This window comes from Eumetopias jubatus, unplaced genomic scaffold (assembly GCF_037043125.1).
Source record: "Eumetopias jubatus isolate StellerSeaLion01/CBP00866 unplaced genomic scaffold, mEumJub1_p1.0 scaffold_3, whole genome shotgun sequence".
In the NCBI taxonomy this organism is placed as follows: Eukaryota; Metazoa; Chordata; class Mammalia; order Carnivora; family Otariidae; genus Eumetopias; species Eumetopias jubatus.
The window spans coordinates 132,568,881-132,586,987 of NW_028274809.1; the positions used below are offsets into that span (position 1 = coordinate 132,568,881).

The 18,107-nt window shown below is 41.8% G+C and overlaps 1 protein-coding gene and 1 pseudogene across 1 annotated transcript in view; one reads left to right on the forward strand and one right to left on the reverse strand.

Moving 5' to 3' along the window:
- The window catches only part of MRPS31 (mitochondrial ribosomal protein S31), a 37,417-nt gene extending 31,876 nt beyond the window's left edge, over positions 1 to 5,541 (reverse strand). Inside the window, exons 1-2 of the mRNA XM_028107563.2 lie at positions 5,359 to 5,541; positions 1,268 to 1,552 (exon numbers count right to left, since the gene is read on the reverse strand). Coding sequence (XP_027963364.1) covers positions 1,268 to 1,552; positions 5,359 to 5,483 — 410 coding nt within the window. The 5' untranslated portion in view covers positions 5,484 to 5,541. The remainder of the gene's footprint in view (positions 1 to 1,267; positions 1,553 to 5,358) is intronic.
- Positions 2,112 to 2,589, forward strand: LOC114212635 (ubiquitin-ribosomal protein eS31 fusion protein pseudogene; annotated as a pseudogene).
- Positions 5,542 to 18,107: the final 12,566 nt, after the last annotated feature.

Here is an 18,107-nt window from a genome sequence, read left to right on the forward strand (position 1 = left end):
GGAGGAAGATGGGGCACCTGGCTGGTTCAGTCAGTAGAGCATGTGACTCTTGATCTCAGGGTTGTGGGTTTGAGATCCACATTGGGTGTAGAGATTCTTAAAAATAAATAAATAAATAAATAGAGAAGAAGGAAGTACCTATGATGGGCATGCACTGAATTAGCTTATTCTCTACCACCCAATTATGCTTTCCAGGGGTAGTTTTGATACAATATAGAAACCAAGAAGTTTCATAAAAATATTAAGTCATTCTAAAAATAGAAATCTACATTAGCTGCTGATTCTGCTAAGAGAAGTCAGAGATGGGGATGTTTAAGCCACATACCTTATTATTTGAATCAATGACATCATCTGTGTAAGACTCACCATTATTTAAGTATCATTAAAACGAAACACTGCCATTTAAACTACAAGACAATGCTAAAATATTATTGATTGCATTTAGAATCAGTGAAATATAATACTCTTTTCACAAGCACAAGTAATTACAATATTTTGAAGAAACCACATAAGCTGAGAACACTGATAATTACTGGTCAAAGGAAGTCATAAAACAGCTGTAATCAATATGCTTAAATTCTATCCTAAGTGGAACTTTTAAAACGGAAATTTCAAAAACCAGTCCTTCCTTCAGAGACATGAGGCTACCTCCAAATCAGGATATAAACGATTTGGTAATTAACAGTTTAAAGAGGCAATTAAATGGCAGTTAATAACACTGATGAATATGTAAGAAAACATGTGGAATTCTCAATTAGATCATGACTCTTTTCCTCTCTAGATTGTATGCGGATGTCCCCTTCTTATTTATTTATTTAAAAGATTTTTTTCCCCCTTTTTAAAAATTTCTAAGTAGGCCCCCCGCCCAGCATGGAGCCCATCACGGGGCTTGAAGTCACGATCCTGAGATCAAGACCTGAGCTGAAATCAAAAGTCAGATGCTTAACCAACTGAGACACCCAGGCTCCCCTTAAAGATTTTATTTTTAAGTAACCTCTAAACCCAACATGGGGCTTGAACTCACAACCCCAACATCAAGAGTCACATGCTCTACCCATTGAGCCAGCCAGGTGCCTCTCTCCTTCCTATTTAAATATAGAAGGGTAACAGTATCTCTCATGTAAGTGTTAAGAGTCTCTGTGTTTATAGACTGATAGTCTACATGTAGCATCTCCCAGGTCCTCTGATTTCAATTTTTTTTTTTCCCTAAAAGAAAGAGGAGTTTCAAAAATTACTTTCAATGTAATTGAAATTCAATTCAATTTACCTCTTCTTTGGGACATCCTCCGGAGCCTTTTGAAGCCTGCCAATTGTAGCTTCCACACTCTTAAGTTGTCTTCTGCTGGATGGCCTTGTTGTTTGCACATTTACTGAGCTTAATTCAATTTTCATGCCCTTAATAATACCTAACAAGTCTTTTTTTCTATTCTCCTTTACACTCTCTTGGCTCTCTGTTTCTTTGGAAATCTCAGGTGTTGGAGCAGACTGCTCATCTTTCTTGCTATAGATCACATTGTTAGTGCCAAAATATCTTTGGGCATTATTTTTTGTCCTGGAAAGAAGCATTAAAGGAAAAAAAAAGAAAAATACAATGCAAAATAATAAAACAAGGATTCAAAACACTGCTTCTGTGTATTTTTAAAATTTTCTAATTCAAACCCTTCCCTTTTGCTTTTTATTATTATTGTCAGTGACCATAACAACAGCAATGTAATATTTATTGAATATATACTATGTGCTTCGTCTGGTGCAACATATTTACTACATTTCCTCATACCCACAACAACTCCACAAGTATTATCCCCATTCTGCAGATAAGGAAACTAGAAACCAGAGAAGTGAAGTGATTTACCCAAGGTCATGTAGCTCAGGGCTCACTAAGGCCTAAGACACACTGATGAGTCACAAATGGGTTACAGGTGTGCTGAGACTGACTGATCACCTGGTCCCTGGGGTAGCTGGGTGAAGTGCGGCGCTGCTGGTGCTCCTATCTGTTGTCTCCCTCCATTTACCTCAAGGTTTGATACAAAGATCATTTTTTATGCGTTCCATAACATTTTAAAAAGGAGACAACTTTCTGATCCACCATCTGCGGTGGAAACGTCACCAAAATGCAGATTTTCATGAAAAACCTTATGGGGAAAAACCACTCTCCAGGATGAACCCTCGGATATAACAAACTGTGAAGGCCAAGATCCAGGATAAGGAAGGAATTCCTCCTGATCAGCAGAGACTGATCTTCACTGGCAAGCAACTGCAAGATGGACCTACTTTGTCTGACACAACATTCAAAAGGAGACCACTTTTCTTCTTTGGTTGAGACTTCCTGGTGGTGCTAAGAAAAGGAAGAAGTCTTACACCACTCCCAAGTATTACACCACTCCCAAGAAGAATAAGCATAAGAGAAAGGTTAAGTTAGCTGTCCTGAAATACTATAAAGTGGATGAGAATGGCAAAATCAGTCACCTTCATTAGAAGTGACCTTCAGATGAATGTGGTGCTGGAGTTTTTATGGCTAGCCACTTTGACAGACATTATTGTGACAAATGTTGTCTGACCTATTGCTTCAACAAAGTGGAAAACAAGTAACTCTATATGGGTTGATAAAAGACATGAACTAACATTAAAAAAAAAAAAACAGGTTGCATGGGGCGCCTGGTTGGCTCAGTCAGTTAAACATCTGCCTTCGGCTCAGGTAATGATCCCAGTGTCCTGGGATCGAGCCTGCATCCTCCACATCGGGCTCCCTGCTCAGTGGAGAGCCTGCTTCTCCTTCTCCCTCTCCCTCTGCCCCTCCCCCCTGCTTGTGCACGCTCTCTAACCCAAATAAATAAATAAATAAATCTTAAAAAAAGAAAAAACATTAAAAAAAGAATTAAAAAGCTAATGAATGTGTGTTAGATTAGGAAAGTAAAATGTATAAAAAGTCATTCATTAAATACAATGAATATCTACTCTGTGCTGGACAGTGTACTGTGCATTGACGATACAATAGTAAATGTGAATTTCATGGTCCCCATCTTTCTGAAGCTAACAGGCTAGAACAAGTTCCTCAAACTTCAATATGCATAAGAATTACCTAGGGGACTTTAAAACAATAGGTTCTGTGTTCCCACCAAGGAATTCTGATTCAGTAGCTTTGAGGAGGGACTCAAAGTGTTTGCATTTCTAACAAGTTTCCAAGTAATGCTGATACTACCCATCAGAGGACCCCATTTGAGGAGCTATGTTACATATGTCATTTAATCCTTACAAACTTATAGGACAGGTTTTACTACTTCTGTTTTAACAGAAGAAGAAGCTGATGTCCAAAGAGGTTAAATCAGTGGGTCTTAACCTTTAGGGATCATATGAATCATGTAGGGAGCTTATTTAAAACATATTCCTGAGATTCTTAGTTGCTAAGTTTGGAATGAGGCCCAAGGACCTGCATTTGACCAAGATGCCAGGTGATTCTGATACAACTCATCTCAAGACCCCACGTCAGACCCTGGGCTCATATGGTATCAAGTTCTCAAAGCTAGCCAATAGCAGTACCAGATTAGGGACCCTTTAATGAAAGACAAAATGGCTATTTCCAAGAATTCTGGGGGTGCCTGGGTGGCTCAGTCCGTTAAGCATCTGCCTTCAGCTCAGGTCATGATCCCAAGGTCTTGGGATCAAGTCCCACATCGGGTTCCCTGCTCAGCAGGAAGCCTGCTTCTCCCTCTGCTGCTCCCCCTGCTTCTGCGCTCGCTCTAATAAATAAATAAATAATCTTAAAAAAAAAACCTATCAAAAAAAGCATTCTGAAACAAACCATTTGATCTGCTTATAAAAATGTCAGAGGCTATCAAATCAGGCACTTAACAATTAGAATGCAAAACCAGCTGCGTAACTAATATCCTTATAATCAGTACACAGGACCTTCATCATATCATTCAATTTATGGTACAATTCAATTTAGGAAAATACTCTATTATTTCGCATGTGAAAGTTAAATTAATATTAAAGGTATAACAAAAGGTGGCAATCAGGAGAATGAATCTCACATATAACCTCCCATCCTTCAATGTTTCCTTCCAAGACTGCTACGGGGCCACAGAAAGTAATCTATATTTAGTACAGGAAAATCATGTATAGGCAGTAACTCCGTAACACTAAAATAATAAAACTTCGGTCATAACTTCCCACCTGGGCTTGTTTCTACTGAGAGCATCTCATCAGCACTTCAAATACAACACATCCAAAACCACATTCAAGAGCTCCCCTCTCAAAAAAAAAAAAAAAAAAAAAAAGGGCTCCCTTCTCATACTATCCATTTTTCACCCTTCTGTATTGAAGGGGCTTTTTACCATAATAGATATTTTGAATTCTAAAAACTATGACATATTTTAAAAGCTTTCTCAAAGCTGCTTCTCAATCTTCTATTAACACTAATGATACACTGGTCCTCTAGGGTAGCATGCTGAAATCTTTTCTCTACCTTATCCTTATTTCATATATCACACGATATCAACTCTACCTGTGCAAATTTTCTTCTCCATCCAGCTACTTCCTCCCATCCCCATTGCTACTAACCTGCTTAGAGCTACACTTAACCATACTGGCCCCAAATCGTTCTGCATGGGCTATCTGCAGTAGAATTAAGATTCCATAATGATGAGGGTTCTCAGAGAATAAATACCAACATGAAGTATACATAACTACTTTTCTTGCCTGGCTAGTTCCAACCCTGGGTCCCCCTTTAGATTTTATCAGATTTCTTTTCCAGAAAGGACACTCTGAACCTCTCCTGCAATAGTCAGCTGTCCCGACTTGCTCACCCAGCCATTACTGGAATTAATAAAGCATTCTGTTCTACCTACACCATCTCAGCTTTACTCCACTAAACTTGAATTGCATGCTTGGCAAACTATAAGCTCGGGGATGGCAGGATTGTTGTTATTCGGGGCTTAGCACCAGTATTGGTACACTGTAAATACTTTCAATAATGAACCAAAGAATAAATGGAGGCAGGAATGAGGCCGTTATAGGCTGGGGAAGTAAAAAAATAAAGTAAGACCACTTTGCTACTGGAGCCTGGACAGAACGAGGGGAGGAGCGGCAAGAGGTAGGGGGCGCGGTGTGTAGCAGAGCGCTCGGGACAGCAGCCAACCCTGTAACCGTAGCTCTTGTTTCTCACTCACGTTATGACCTTGGGCAAGTCATTTTACCTTTCTGGGAGTTCCCTTTCCTCAGATTTAAAGCAACGGCCTCTAAGATCCCGCGGGCCAGAACATCGACCCCAGGAAGCCGGAGAATGATCACTGAATGCACCGGAGGGAGGCCGGGGGTTGCCTGAAGACCTGCAGGACCAACAGCGCCGAAATGCGGTACCTGACCGTTCCGTGCGGAGCACCGAGTAGCACAATCGCAGCCGCCGGGGCCTCTGAGCCTCCAGAGCATGAAGGAAAGCGGGAGAGGGGGCGAAGAGCTAGGATCGCGGAGACCCTTGGAAACATCGCCAAGACACAAACTAAAGCGAGAGCACAGCGGAACACCGCGTCCCTCTGCCAAACACGTCCCTCGCTCTCTCTTCCGTTCCCCGGCCTGGCGCGTTCCTTCCCTTCAACGTTCCGGTGAGCAACAGGGGCTGGAAACTGAGTTCCGGGCTCGCCCTCGGCCCGGCCCAGTCGGCTGCCTCCAGGCGAGTCTAGTGGCCTAAGTGGAGTGGATCCCCGAGTTCAGCTAAGATGTGCTGGTTGAGGCACGACCCAGACGGGAGAGGGAGAGAGTGGAGGGAGTGATCTGCTGTGCAAATACTACTTTGGGGAGGCCAGTAAAATGAGGCGGAGAACTGACCCTACTGGTTGGTGTTTGGGGTGAGGAAGCACAGCGTTCATCACATTCTCAGAACGATCCGTGGCCACGGCGTTAAAAAAGAAAAATTACCATAGGACACGCTGCCCGATAAATTAGTATTTCTTTTCAGTCTCTGTTCTTGATGTAGAGTCAAAACATGAGACATATATGTTTCATTTTTTTTTTCAAAGATGGTTTTAGAGATAAAAATCAGCACGAGAAAGGCGTGGCTTCTTCCTGCCCTCCACGAAGGCCGTGAGCAGTGGATGAGGGGTGGTCAAACCTGGAAGTGCAGGAGCATAAACCCCGGGGAGAATGCCAGCTGATAGGTCACATGGGACCCTCTAGCTTAGAATTGCACGCTGGCAGTTGAATGCTGACATCAACTTTTCCCCTACCATTTCAAAAGACAATCGAGATTGGTGGGGAATTTTTTTGTAAACGGAAATACAGAAAAGCGTATGAGTCATAAACATGTTGAGGAAAATGACCTTAATGAATTAGTAGGGACTGAAATTTAGCCTAGTTCAACTCTCTCTCTTTTGTTTTTTAATTTTTAAATAAATTTTTTAAAGATTTATTTATTTATTTTAGAAAGACAGAGAATACGAGCAGGGAAAGGGGCAGAGGGAGAGAATAGCTAAGCCGACTCCTGCTGAGTGCACAGCCAAAGACGGGACTCCATCCCGACCCATGAGATCAGGACCTCAGTCGAAACCAAGAGTACAAGGCTCAAGCGACTGAGCCACCCAGGCGCCCCCGACTCTCAAATACCTATTTCCAAAAGAGTCCTTCTCTAATTACCCTAGGTAAAATAGCCTCCTGCACCATCCAGTCATACTCTCTGACAGGGATTGCTGTTGTCTACCAATTCCCATTTGCCTCTTCCTCTGGAGTTTTATCGCCAGGTGGCCACGGCAGAAACTACATTTCCCAGTCTCCCTTGCAGACAGGTACCTCTGCATCTTATCAATAGAATGTGAATAGAAGTGATGTGCCCCTAAAAAAATGGGCACAGATTCCCCCCAAACTTTTCCTTCTTCCTCCTAGTTGGAATACAGACAAGATTACAGGAGCTGAAGCAGCTAGGGAATGGAGAGATGAAGGATTTCAGAGATGAAGATGACAGCCATCCTACCTCTGTCCCTAACCACCTCCTCCAGACAGTCACGAAGAAGGGCCGGGGGCGGGACCACTTCCTTCTAGTTTAAAGGTATTTTTGAGTTTCTTTGTGACAAGTAGTCTAGATCGTATCTTAACTAAGGTACCCTCTATGTCAAAACTTTGTTTCATTTTCTACAGAGTATCACTAAGTGAAATTTATCTCATATTTATGTGCTTTTGTTATCTCACTCTGACAGAATGTGTGTTCCATGAAGGAATGGACTTTTTCTTATTCACTGCTGCAATTCTAGTTCCTAGAACCATGCCTGTCATATGATAGATGCTCAAAAATATTTGGTGAATAAATTAATTATTTCCAAGTACAAAGGAAGAAATAGGTGCAGAGAGTTTAGGTAATTTGCCCAACTTCTTGCAGCTAATCAATGGCAGGGCTAAATTTAAACTCAGAAGCATTTAACTCTGATATTCTTGTTCATCCTGGAATACCTGAGGGTTTATGATTTTACTTATGCATAAAAGTCATGTGGGGGCACTTACTAATACACATTACTGAGTAGCTCGGAAGATCTGAATCTGAGATTCTAGCAAGCACGTCAAGTGATTCTGGTGCAGGTGGTCTTCAGACAAAACTTTGAGATACACTGCAATGACAATATGGCCTATTTAGCTATTCACAGCTCTGCATACACTTAGGATACACATAAAGAAAAAAATGTTGTAATTGGTGCAGTATTAAAAGTAATGATCAGACTATTACTTCTGATGAACATCAAAGTCATTATGCTCAGTGAACAGAGCCAGACCTAAGAGACCCCACACTATATGATTCTGCTTCCATAACAATGTGAAGAAAACAAAGCTAAAGGGACAGAAATCAGATAAAAAGTTACCAGGAAGTGGGGATGGAAGGAGGTGATTGAGTACGACAGAACATGAGGGAACTTTTGAACTTACTGAAATACTCTGTATCTTGATTCTGGTGGGGGGTCATGGCCTTTCACACTTGCCAAAACTCATAGACTTATACACCTAATATGTGTGAATTTTACTGTATATAAATGATATCTCAGCAAAGCTGAATTTAACAAAAAAGATAACTAAAGCAACTAGAAATTTGCAATTAGAAAAATGGCCACAAATTATACCACAGGAGGATTTCAATACATCCGAAGAAAAAGAAAAGGAAAACCTGTCCTTTGAAAAAACATAACTTGTGCAATTGTCCAAAGCAATCATTTATAAAAGCAACAAAAATGTAGCCTGAAAGTAGAAAATGTTTTCCCTTCCTTCTTCTATTCTGGCATAGACTTACTAGTCATTTTATTCTCAGTACTCCCTTGAAATGCACTTTCTAGAACAATGTGCTTTTGGCAAGAGGCAGCAAATCAACTGAAATAGGTCCTGATATATACATCAGTGACTTTGTCCTAAATGTCTCATGAAATTCTACACTAATGAACTTGACAATCCTTCTATGAACAGAAAAAGCAAAATCATTCTATATTCCAGTTATCAATTGCTGCCTAACACACCACCCCAAAACTTAGTGGCTTAAAACACTTTATTCTCTCTCACAGTTCTGTGGTTCAGTGGGCACAGCTGGGCGGTTCCCACTTAGGGTCTGTCATGTGGCTGCAGTCAATAGCAGCTGGTCTGGATCGGATGTCCCAGACGTTTTTCTCATTCACATATCTAACGGCACAGCCCAGATGGCTGGAAAAAAAGGGGCCTGGCTGAGTAATATTCTCTCTCTCTCTCTCTTGCTTGCTCTCTCTCCACATGGCCTCTGAAGGGTAGCAGAATATGCCACCCTAAAATATACCACTTTGGTAATAAAGATCATTTTGAGCCGTGGACATTTAAGATGCAAATACAAGGGGTGCCTGGGTGGCTCAGTCATTAGGCACCTGCCTTCGGCTCAGGTCATTATCCCAGGGTCCTGGGATCGAGCCCCGCATCAGACTCCCTGCTCAGTAGGAAGCCTACTTCTCCCTCTCCCTCTGCCTGCTGCTCCCCTTGCTTGTGTTCTCTCTCTCTAATAAATAAATAAAATCTTAAAAAAAAATTTAAGGTGCAAATACAAGTCGAGTTCTCTGCCCTCCCCCTATTTGCCTAAAAGCAGGACATAAATTTGTGAAGGTGTCTCCCTCCCCTCTCTACCAGGAAAGACAAGTTAAGCACTGGATACAACTCCAGACCCTCGTCAGCCCAGAGATGGCACTAAAGGAATCGACATAACCAACTTTACTAACTAGCCCTTAGTTTACATCAGTTCCTCCATATATTTGCCTTTTTACAATTTGCTGTCCTAGAAGCTGAAAATCCTTGCCTTGGTCTTGTCACTTCCCTGAAAATTTACCACTGTTTTGTTCAGATGCTATATAAGCCCAAATTCTAACCACCCCTTTGAATTACTCATCTCTGAAAGCTCTCATGTGTCTGTGTGGTATATGCGTTAATAAACTTCTATTTGTTTTTCTCTTGTTAACCTGTCTTTTGTTCTGTCTAATTTACAGGGTCCCAGCCATTGAACCTAAGATGGGTAGAAGGAAAAGAGATCTTTTTCCTCCCCTGCACCTCTCTATCTGGCTAGCTTGGGCTTCCTTACAGTGTGGCATCTTAGAGTATTTGAATTTTTCACATAGATACCAGCTTACCTTATAGACTTATAGTGAGTGTTCCATAAGGTCCAGGCTAACGCTGCACAGGTTTTTAGGACCTAGCACTGGAAATCACAGAGTATCATTTCCATGGCATTCCACTGTTAAAAAATGAGTTGCAAGGCCAGCCCAGCTCTAAGGAAGGGAACTATACCTCCCCTGGAATACTAGGAGGAGTGGCTCATTGGGATGACCTTTGGAGACTTGCTACCACCTCCTAGCAAACTTAATTAAGTCCATTCACTGTATCAGCCACTCTGTTGTCCTGTTTTGTCTTTTTTTTTTTAATTTCCAACCATCTTGATGATAGTTCAAGAACTTCATATTTCAGTTTATATAAAATATTACAAAGAACTGTCACAAACTTTAATTTGATCACTGTGATAACAATTGAGGTAGGCAGGGCAAGGATTTTTATTTTTATTTTTTATTTCTTAAAGATTTTATTTATTTATTTGAGAGAGAGAGAGAGAGCACACAGAGGTAGAGGGAGAAGCAAACTCCCTGCTGAGCAGGGAGCCTGATGCGGGACTCTATCCAAGGACCCTGGGATCATGACCTGAGCCGAAGGCAGACACTTAACCAACTGAGCCACCCAGGCGCCCCAGGGCAAGGATTTTTATTCCCATTGTACTAATAAGAAAAATGAGCCTCAGAGAAGTTCGCTGAGTCACCCGAAGTCACATGACTAGTAAGTGCCAGCCCACAGCCTGCTGACTCCTAACCAGGGCTTTTCACTGGTTCTCATGCCTGCTCAATGGCATGTTTGTGTTTCATTGGCATCATTCCAGCCTGAATGTCGAAGTTCACTTGACAACATCCAAGTGCTGGTGTCGGCAAAACCATGCTTCTGAGATTAGTGTGGTAAGACAAATTAAGAAAAAGGAAAGAAAGATTTAGGGAGCTATCCACTAGAGAGATTTTAATGAGACTGTATCTCAGATGAAGATTATAGGTATTTATTGTACTATTTTATTTTTAAGATTTTTTATTTATTTACTTGAGAGAGAGAGAGAATGAGAGATAGAGAGCACGAGAGGGAAGAGAGTCAGAGGGAGAAGCAGACTCCCTGCTGTGCAGGGAGCCCGATGTGGGACTCGATCCCAGGACTCCAGGACCATGACCTGAGCCAAAGGCAGTCGCTTAACCAACTGAGCCACCCAGGCGCCCATTTATTGTACTATTTAAAAGAAAGGGCTTCTTCAAACTGATTTTGATTTTGTAAAATATGAGATAACCCTTTTGAATAAAGTAGTAATAAATTTAGGGGTGCCTGGGTGGCTCAGTTGGTTAAGTGTGCCTTCAGCTCAGGTCATGATCTCAGCGTCCTTGGATAGAGCCCCGCATCAGGCCCCCCGCCCCGCTTCTTCCTCTGACCCTCCCCCCTGTTTGTGCTCTCTCCCTCTTTCTCTCTCTCTCTCAAATAAATAAATAAAATCTTTTTTAAAAAAGTAGTAATTAGGGGCTCCTGGGTGGCTCAGTTGTTAGGTGTCTGCCTTCAGCTCAGGTCATGATCCCAGGGTCCTGGGGTCGAGCCCCGCATTGGGCTCCCTATTCGGGGGGAAGCCTGCCTCTCCCTCTCCCACTCCCCCTGCTTGTGTTCCCTCTCTCGCTGTGTCTCTCTCTGTCAAATAAATAAATAAAATCTTTAAAAAAAAAGTAGCAATTAATTTGCCATGATGCAATAATGTTAGAGATGATGCCAAGGAAACCTAAAACAATACATAGACAAGTCATGAATGTTCAAAGGATTGTGAAGAAAATATTCAGGTCTCAAGTATTTATTTTTATTTATTTATTTATTATTTATTTAGAGAGCAGGGGGAGGGGCAGAGGGAGAGGGAGCAGACTCCTCACTGAACGGAGAGCCAGACACAGGGCTTGATCCCAGGACCCTGAGATCGTGACCTGAGCGGAAATCAAGAGTTGGGCGCTTAACCACTGAGTCACCCAGGCGCCCCAGGTCTCAAATATTTATATTGATGACATTGTTTAGCATTGGTTCACAATGGCAAGCAGATGTCGAAGTCAACAAAAAAAGAAAGATAAGCTGCTACATGTTAGAGAGTCAACTACATGGGTCTCCTTACTGCCTTAATGCCTGGAGAAACACTGAGACAGGGCCCAGTACTATAAGCAGACAAAACTATTGGAAGTTTGCCATGTGACATAGACCACCCACAAAATTCACGTAATTAAAGAAAAATAAACTCTAACATATGGTTTTTAAACTATTTATAATTTTTCCAAGAAATTGAAAGCAAAGAAATAAAGAATAAAACAATCACACTAAAACTCTATAGCTCAGGGGGCACCTGGCTGGCTCAGTTGGTAGAGCACACAACTCCTGATCTTGGGGCTGTAAGTTCAAGTCCCACATTGGGTGTCGAGATTACTTAAAAATAAAATCTTAAACAACAACAACTCTATAGCAGGTATAATAGAGCAGAATGTGGTTGTTCTAGGATAGGCTGAGTGAAGGACCAGGCTCTGCCCAAGAAACCTTGGGCAAGTTTTCTTACCCTCTTTAGGTCTCAGATGCCTTATGTGTGGAAAGGGAATAATAATGGCACCTATCTTCAAGGTGGCTATGAGGATTAAGTGGGTTAAGGTGTGTATAAGTGCTTAGAATAGTGCCTAGCACATAGTAAGCACTATAGAAGTGTTCGCTACTCTTAGAGTAAAAATTGAAAGGTGAGTGGTAATATGCTTTGAAAATTTAAAAATCACAGAAGCTGTACAGAAGACAATTTTGTTTTTGTAGTGTTTAAATAATTGTAGACATACAGAAAGTTGCAAAAGTAGTACAAATATTTCCCAGATTACCCAAATGTTAACATTTTATCACATTTGTTTTTATCATTTTCATTATCTTACCTGTTATTTTGTCACAAAACACTTGAAAATAAGTTGCAGAGATAATTCCCTTTACCTCTAAATAATGTGGGGTATATTTCCTTAAAAAGGGACATTCTCTTATATAAGTACAGTGCAATTATAAAATTAGGAAATTAACATCGATACAATACTATAATTCAATCTATGGACCTTATTCAAATTCCACCAACTGTCACAGTGATGTCCTTTATAGCAAAAGCTAAAGAAACTTCCTCGTCCAGGACCTGATCAGAGATCACAGGTTGCTTTTAATTCCATGCCTCTTCATCTGCTTTAGCTCAGTTGAGGTCCTCAGTCCATCTTTGTCCTTCATGACCTTGGGTTGTTTTTTTTTTTAAGTTGAAGTATAGTTGACGCACAATGTTACATTTAGTTTCAGGTGTTTGACCTTGAGGTTTTTGAAGAGTTCAGGCCAGTTATTTTGTAGCACAACCTCACTATTTTTTCCTGTTTCCTAGTGATTAGACTGAAGTTATTCGTTTTTTTACCAGGAGAACCACAGAAGTGAAGTTATATTCTTCACTGTGCCGCATATCCAAAAAGCATTAGTGTTCATCTGTCCCATTACTAGTGGTGTCAAAAACGAACAGCTAGATAAGCGAAATAAGTCAATCAGAGAAAGACAAGTATTATATGATCTTACTGATAGGTAGAATTTAAGAAACAAGGCAGAGGATCATAGGGGAAGAGAGGAAAAATTGAAACAAGACGAAACCAGAGAGGGAGACAAACCATAAGAGACTCTTAATCACAGGAAACAAACCGAGGGTTGCTGGAGGGGAGGGGGGGAAGGGATGGGGTGGCTGGGTGGGGGGCATTGGGGAGGGTATGTGATATAATGAGCACTGGGTGTTATATAAGACTGATGAATCACAGACCTGTCCCCCTGAAACAAATAATACATTATATGTTAATTAATTGAATTTAAATTTTAAAAAAGAAAAAAATGAACAGCTAGATTAAGAGGTACATCGGGCAAGGTCTAGAAGGGTTGTAGGCACAGGAGCTTCTGTCCCATTGACTTGGGGTGTACCCATCCTCCTGGCACATAGATGTATTTGCCAAGTTTGAAGCTTCGGCAGAAAACCATTTTGGTTGAGGATGTTAAACTATCTAGAAGGCTAGGAAGCACTGTCCTTTATAAGGATGTCTTCTGATTTCAAATGTAGCACTCCTAGAGAACACCAAAGCCAATTTTTTCAGCAGTTACCACTCCTGGACCTAACAGTGATCTTTCGTCAGTCAACTCTTACTAGATAGTCTGGAAGAGTGTATTGTTATTGTTAAGAATTTTTTTTAAAGATTTATTTATTTATTTGAGAGAGAGAGAGAGAGAGCGCACACAGAGGGGCAGAGGGAGAGGGAGAGAGGCAGACACCCCACTGAGTGTGGAGCCCTACACAGGACTCAACCCTGGGACCCTGAGATCATAACCTGAGCCAAAATCATGAGTCAGAGCTTAGTTGACTGAGCCACCCAGGCACCCCTGTTGTTAAAAATTTTAATATATTTCTACATGCAGCTGCTGAAGAAAATGAAAGAATTTTAAAAATTAAGGAGAACATTGTTTCTAGCCAACTCATGGTGCTGCAGATCTCTGGAATCTATGATTCAAAGGCAGAAATCTAAAAGTAAAAATATTATTGATGTCACATTCAGTTGTATTTAAAGCAGTAGATACATTTAGTATTGGATGTTGAGAGGAGTTTTTCAAATATTCTGAATTATAGCACATCTTCGGACAAGGCCAGCCTGAGAGTTTAGGAAGGGTCATATCCTGAGGTATAGACAGGCATTCTTGGTTCTCTGAAATAGGATGGGCAGACAGGAAGGTCCAGGGTTGAGAACTGGACCTTGCTCAGGTGTCACAGTGGTGCACAAGGGAAAGGATTGGCCCAGCTACCAGAATGCAGTATTTGAAGCCTTTGCTGACAGCTATCTAGAGTACAGTATAATTATATTTATTGCCCTAACACACATGCACACACACATCCAATTATATATATATATATATTACTCTGATTCCAAAGCACTCTATGAATAAATGATCATTTAAAATTTTTTCACTGAGTTAGAGGTGGGATTCAATGACTAATGGCTTACTAAGCTGAAAAATGATGTCGGATGTACATTAATAATAAAAATATTAGAAACAGGCAAAATTACACAAAGTTACAGAATAGCAGCAAAGATGTTAAGATAGCAGGTTAGCTTAATGGTAAAAGCAATTTCACTTCATCTTAATGCACTTCCCGTAATACTGAGTCTACCCCACATTTATTTTGTACATTATTTAACTACTATGCTGATTCGAAGAAACACCTTAGATCTAAGTAAATAATACATCTAGGGAAAAGCTAGAAATATTCTGCCAATCTCCCATTTGCTGCCGATCTGTTCATACTAGTGGACACAACAGAGCAAATAGAGATGCCACTTCTCTCTGATGGCAGGTGGGTGGAGCACAAATGTCACCACCCAAGTGAGTTTTGCAGCTTCTGTGGCTGCTTGCTTACGCATTCATTGAAGTGTTTGCTGCTTGTTTTATCCTGTTTTCCATCACACTTGCTCTGTCTATATTCACTTCATATGCAACCACATTTAATTTATATTATGAATTACTTTTCAGTCGCTAGCATCTCCTGTATATGTGATTCATTTTCCAATAAATATGCTGCTTTGTTTACTATGTACCACTATTTTCTGATACCAATACATTTATTTTTAGCTATAGATTATATATATATATGTATATTTAAAGATTTTATTTATTTATTTGAGAGAGAGAGAGTATGAGCCGGGAAGGGAGGGGCAGAGGGAGAGGGAGAAGCAGACCCTCTGCTAAGCAGGGAGCCCGATACGGGGCTTGATCCCAGGATCCCGGGATCATGACCTGAGCCAAAGGCAGATGCTTAACCGACTGAGCCACCCAGGTGCCCTTATATATATATTTTTAAAGATTTACTTATGAGATAGAGAGAGAGCAGGGGGAGGGGCAAAGGGAGAGGGAGCAGACTCCCCCACTGAGCGTGGAGCTGGACACAAGGCTTGATCCTAGGACCCGAAGATCATGACCTGACCTGAAATCAAGAGTCGGATGCTCAACCAAATGAACCACCCAGGCGCTCCCATAGATCTTATATTTTATCTTCAGATTTGGTCAACATTACTGAATATCCAGATTTTATGATTTCACATGTAAATAAAAGGAAGTTATTTTATGTGCAAAATAATTCCTTCTCTAAAATCAACTCTAAATTAACTTTCAATGCTTTTGTGTAAAAGAGTGCATAAACTTTTTGCAGCAAAACTGGGAGGTACCATATATACCTGCAACACAAAAATTAATTAGTGATAATGGGGCGCGTGGGTGGGTCAGTCGGTTAAGTGTCTGACTCCTGATTTCGGCTCAGGGCATGATCTCAGGGTCGCGAGATCAAGCTCTACTTTGGACTTCACGCTGAGCATGGAATCTGCTTAAGATTCTCCCTCTCCCTCTAACCCTCGCTCCCCATTTGTACGCTCTCTTTCTCAGAAAAAAAAAAATTAAATAAATAAATAATTAGTGACAGTAACAACACTGACTGCCACTGTTGAGCACTAAACAATCTATAGCGGCTATCTCATTTACTTTTCTGAATGACATCAGGATTATCCAATGCAAGGTCATTGCATGTCACGGCGGATGGATGACAGCATGTAAGAAGTCCAAGAACAGTCAATATTTGGAAATCCAACTAGGCAGCCCGCCAGTGGCCTTGGTACACTGAGGTTTGTTCCTTGTGAAATATGCCTGCAGCGTAAGTTCCCTTATCCAGCACTTTTAGCTAGTCATTTCAATTTACTTGTGACCTCACCAGCAAAAGTATCAAATTATCATGCACATTCTTCCCCAGGCAGTGCACTGGCTGAAGGCACAGAGAGGACGAATGAGGCTAGGCTAGCTGGGCTCATTTGGGGCCTAGTTAGGCACCGGGTTTCCTGATTTGGGTGGGGGATGGGGTGTGTGTGTGGCAGAATGTCAGAGGTAATATTTCCCTACCTTTTTCACAGGTGTCTCCACACCATCCACAACTGGAAATGTTTATCTTCCTCCGTAGATATAGATGTATTTCCAGGCAATCTAGGCTATAAACCTAGTCCAACAAGAGTATCAAACAGCCTGAAATAGATGTAGATACCTGGAATTAGCATAAATATGTAACACGTATTATGTGAAAGTACAGTTTTGGTCCCCTTGGAATACAGAGATGAGCAAGACTTCATCCCTGCTTCCAGGGGGCTGGTGATCTGGTCGGGGTCACAGGTTAACAGGTGATGCAACAAGATATACGAGGCAATGTGGTCGAAGTGGCATGGTCACACGCTCCTGTGGGGGTGCAGGTGGAGGAGCCTCCTGGATCCTAGGGTAGGCTCTGCATTGGTCCCCAGTGCCCAGAGCCAAAGGGCAGCATCAGGTGGGGGTGGGGGGTGGGTAGAAGGCCTGCAGCAGCGGCCCATCTCCGGGCCGGAAGAGGAAGTGGCTTTGTGCCCTTCAGATCAGACTGTCTAGGTGCTCGCTTCTCTGCCTCAATGTTAAATGACTCATTCTCGGTCGATTTATATGTAAAATGGCTCTGGTTTTTAAGTTTCTCAAAGAGCAGGATCACGTCATTCTAACGTGTGTTGCACAGCCTAAGACACAGCAAATGATTTCTGGAGCTGATAGAGATGTTTCCAGGCAGAACTGTCCTCAGCCCAAATTCTCAAGTATCTGAAAGTTCCCTGGTCACCCCACCCCCACCCCTTGCCTTTTCATACTCATGCTCTGCCCCTGGGGCCTGCCTCTATGCCTCCCGATGCTTCTCAGAGCCTCCCTGCTTTGGGCCTCACCCAGGCCTGGCACCCTTGCCAAATCTTCTCTAGAAATTAGGCTTCTCCTCCCCTCACCTGCCTGTCAAACTGCCTCTCTCTCTCTTTCTCTCTTTCTCTTGGGGCACCTGGGTGGCTCAGTCGTTAAGCTTCTGCCTTCGGCTCAGGTCATGGTCCCAGAGTCCGGGGATCGAGCCCCACATTGGGCTCCCTGCTCAGCGGGAAGCCTGCTTCTCCCTCTGCCACTCCCCCTGCTTGTGTTCCCTCTCTCGCTATCTCTCTCTCTGTCCAATAAATAAATAAAATCTTAAAAAAAACAAACAAACAACAAACTGCCTCTCTCTCATCTATTCACCAGGAGGACGGCTGGATAATTCAACTAACTTAGGCTACCGTGCGCAAAAGCCCAAATTGCTGGCTTATTTAACATTTATTTAAGAAGCCATTGCAAGAAAATCTGGTTTTTAAAAGAAGAGCTTTTAAAAATTCCAATAACCAAAGACTATAGCTCCAGTTGAGATTGTTTTGTTTTTGCTTTCCTGGCCCTCTTAAATGATGCCCTGGGGAAACCGCTTCTCTGCCTAAGAGTCAACTCGCTTTGCCCCTGGGATGTATTTGTAAGGCTCAAGTGCCCTCTGGAGGCAGAAATAATCCCATGTTACATAAAACATTTATACCATGGTATTGGGGGGGGCGGTATGTGGTGTTCCTATAGTGTGTGTGTGGGGTGTATGTGTGTGATATGTAGTA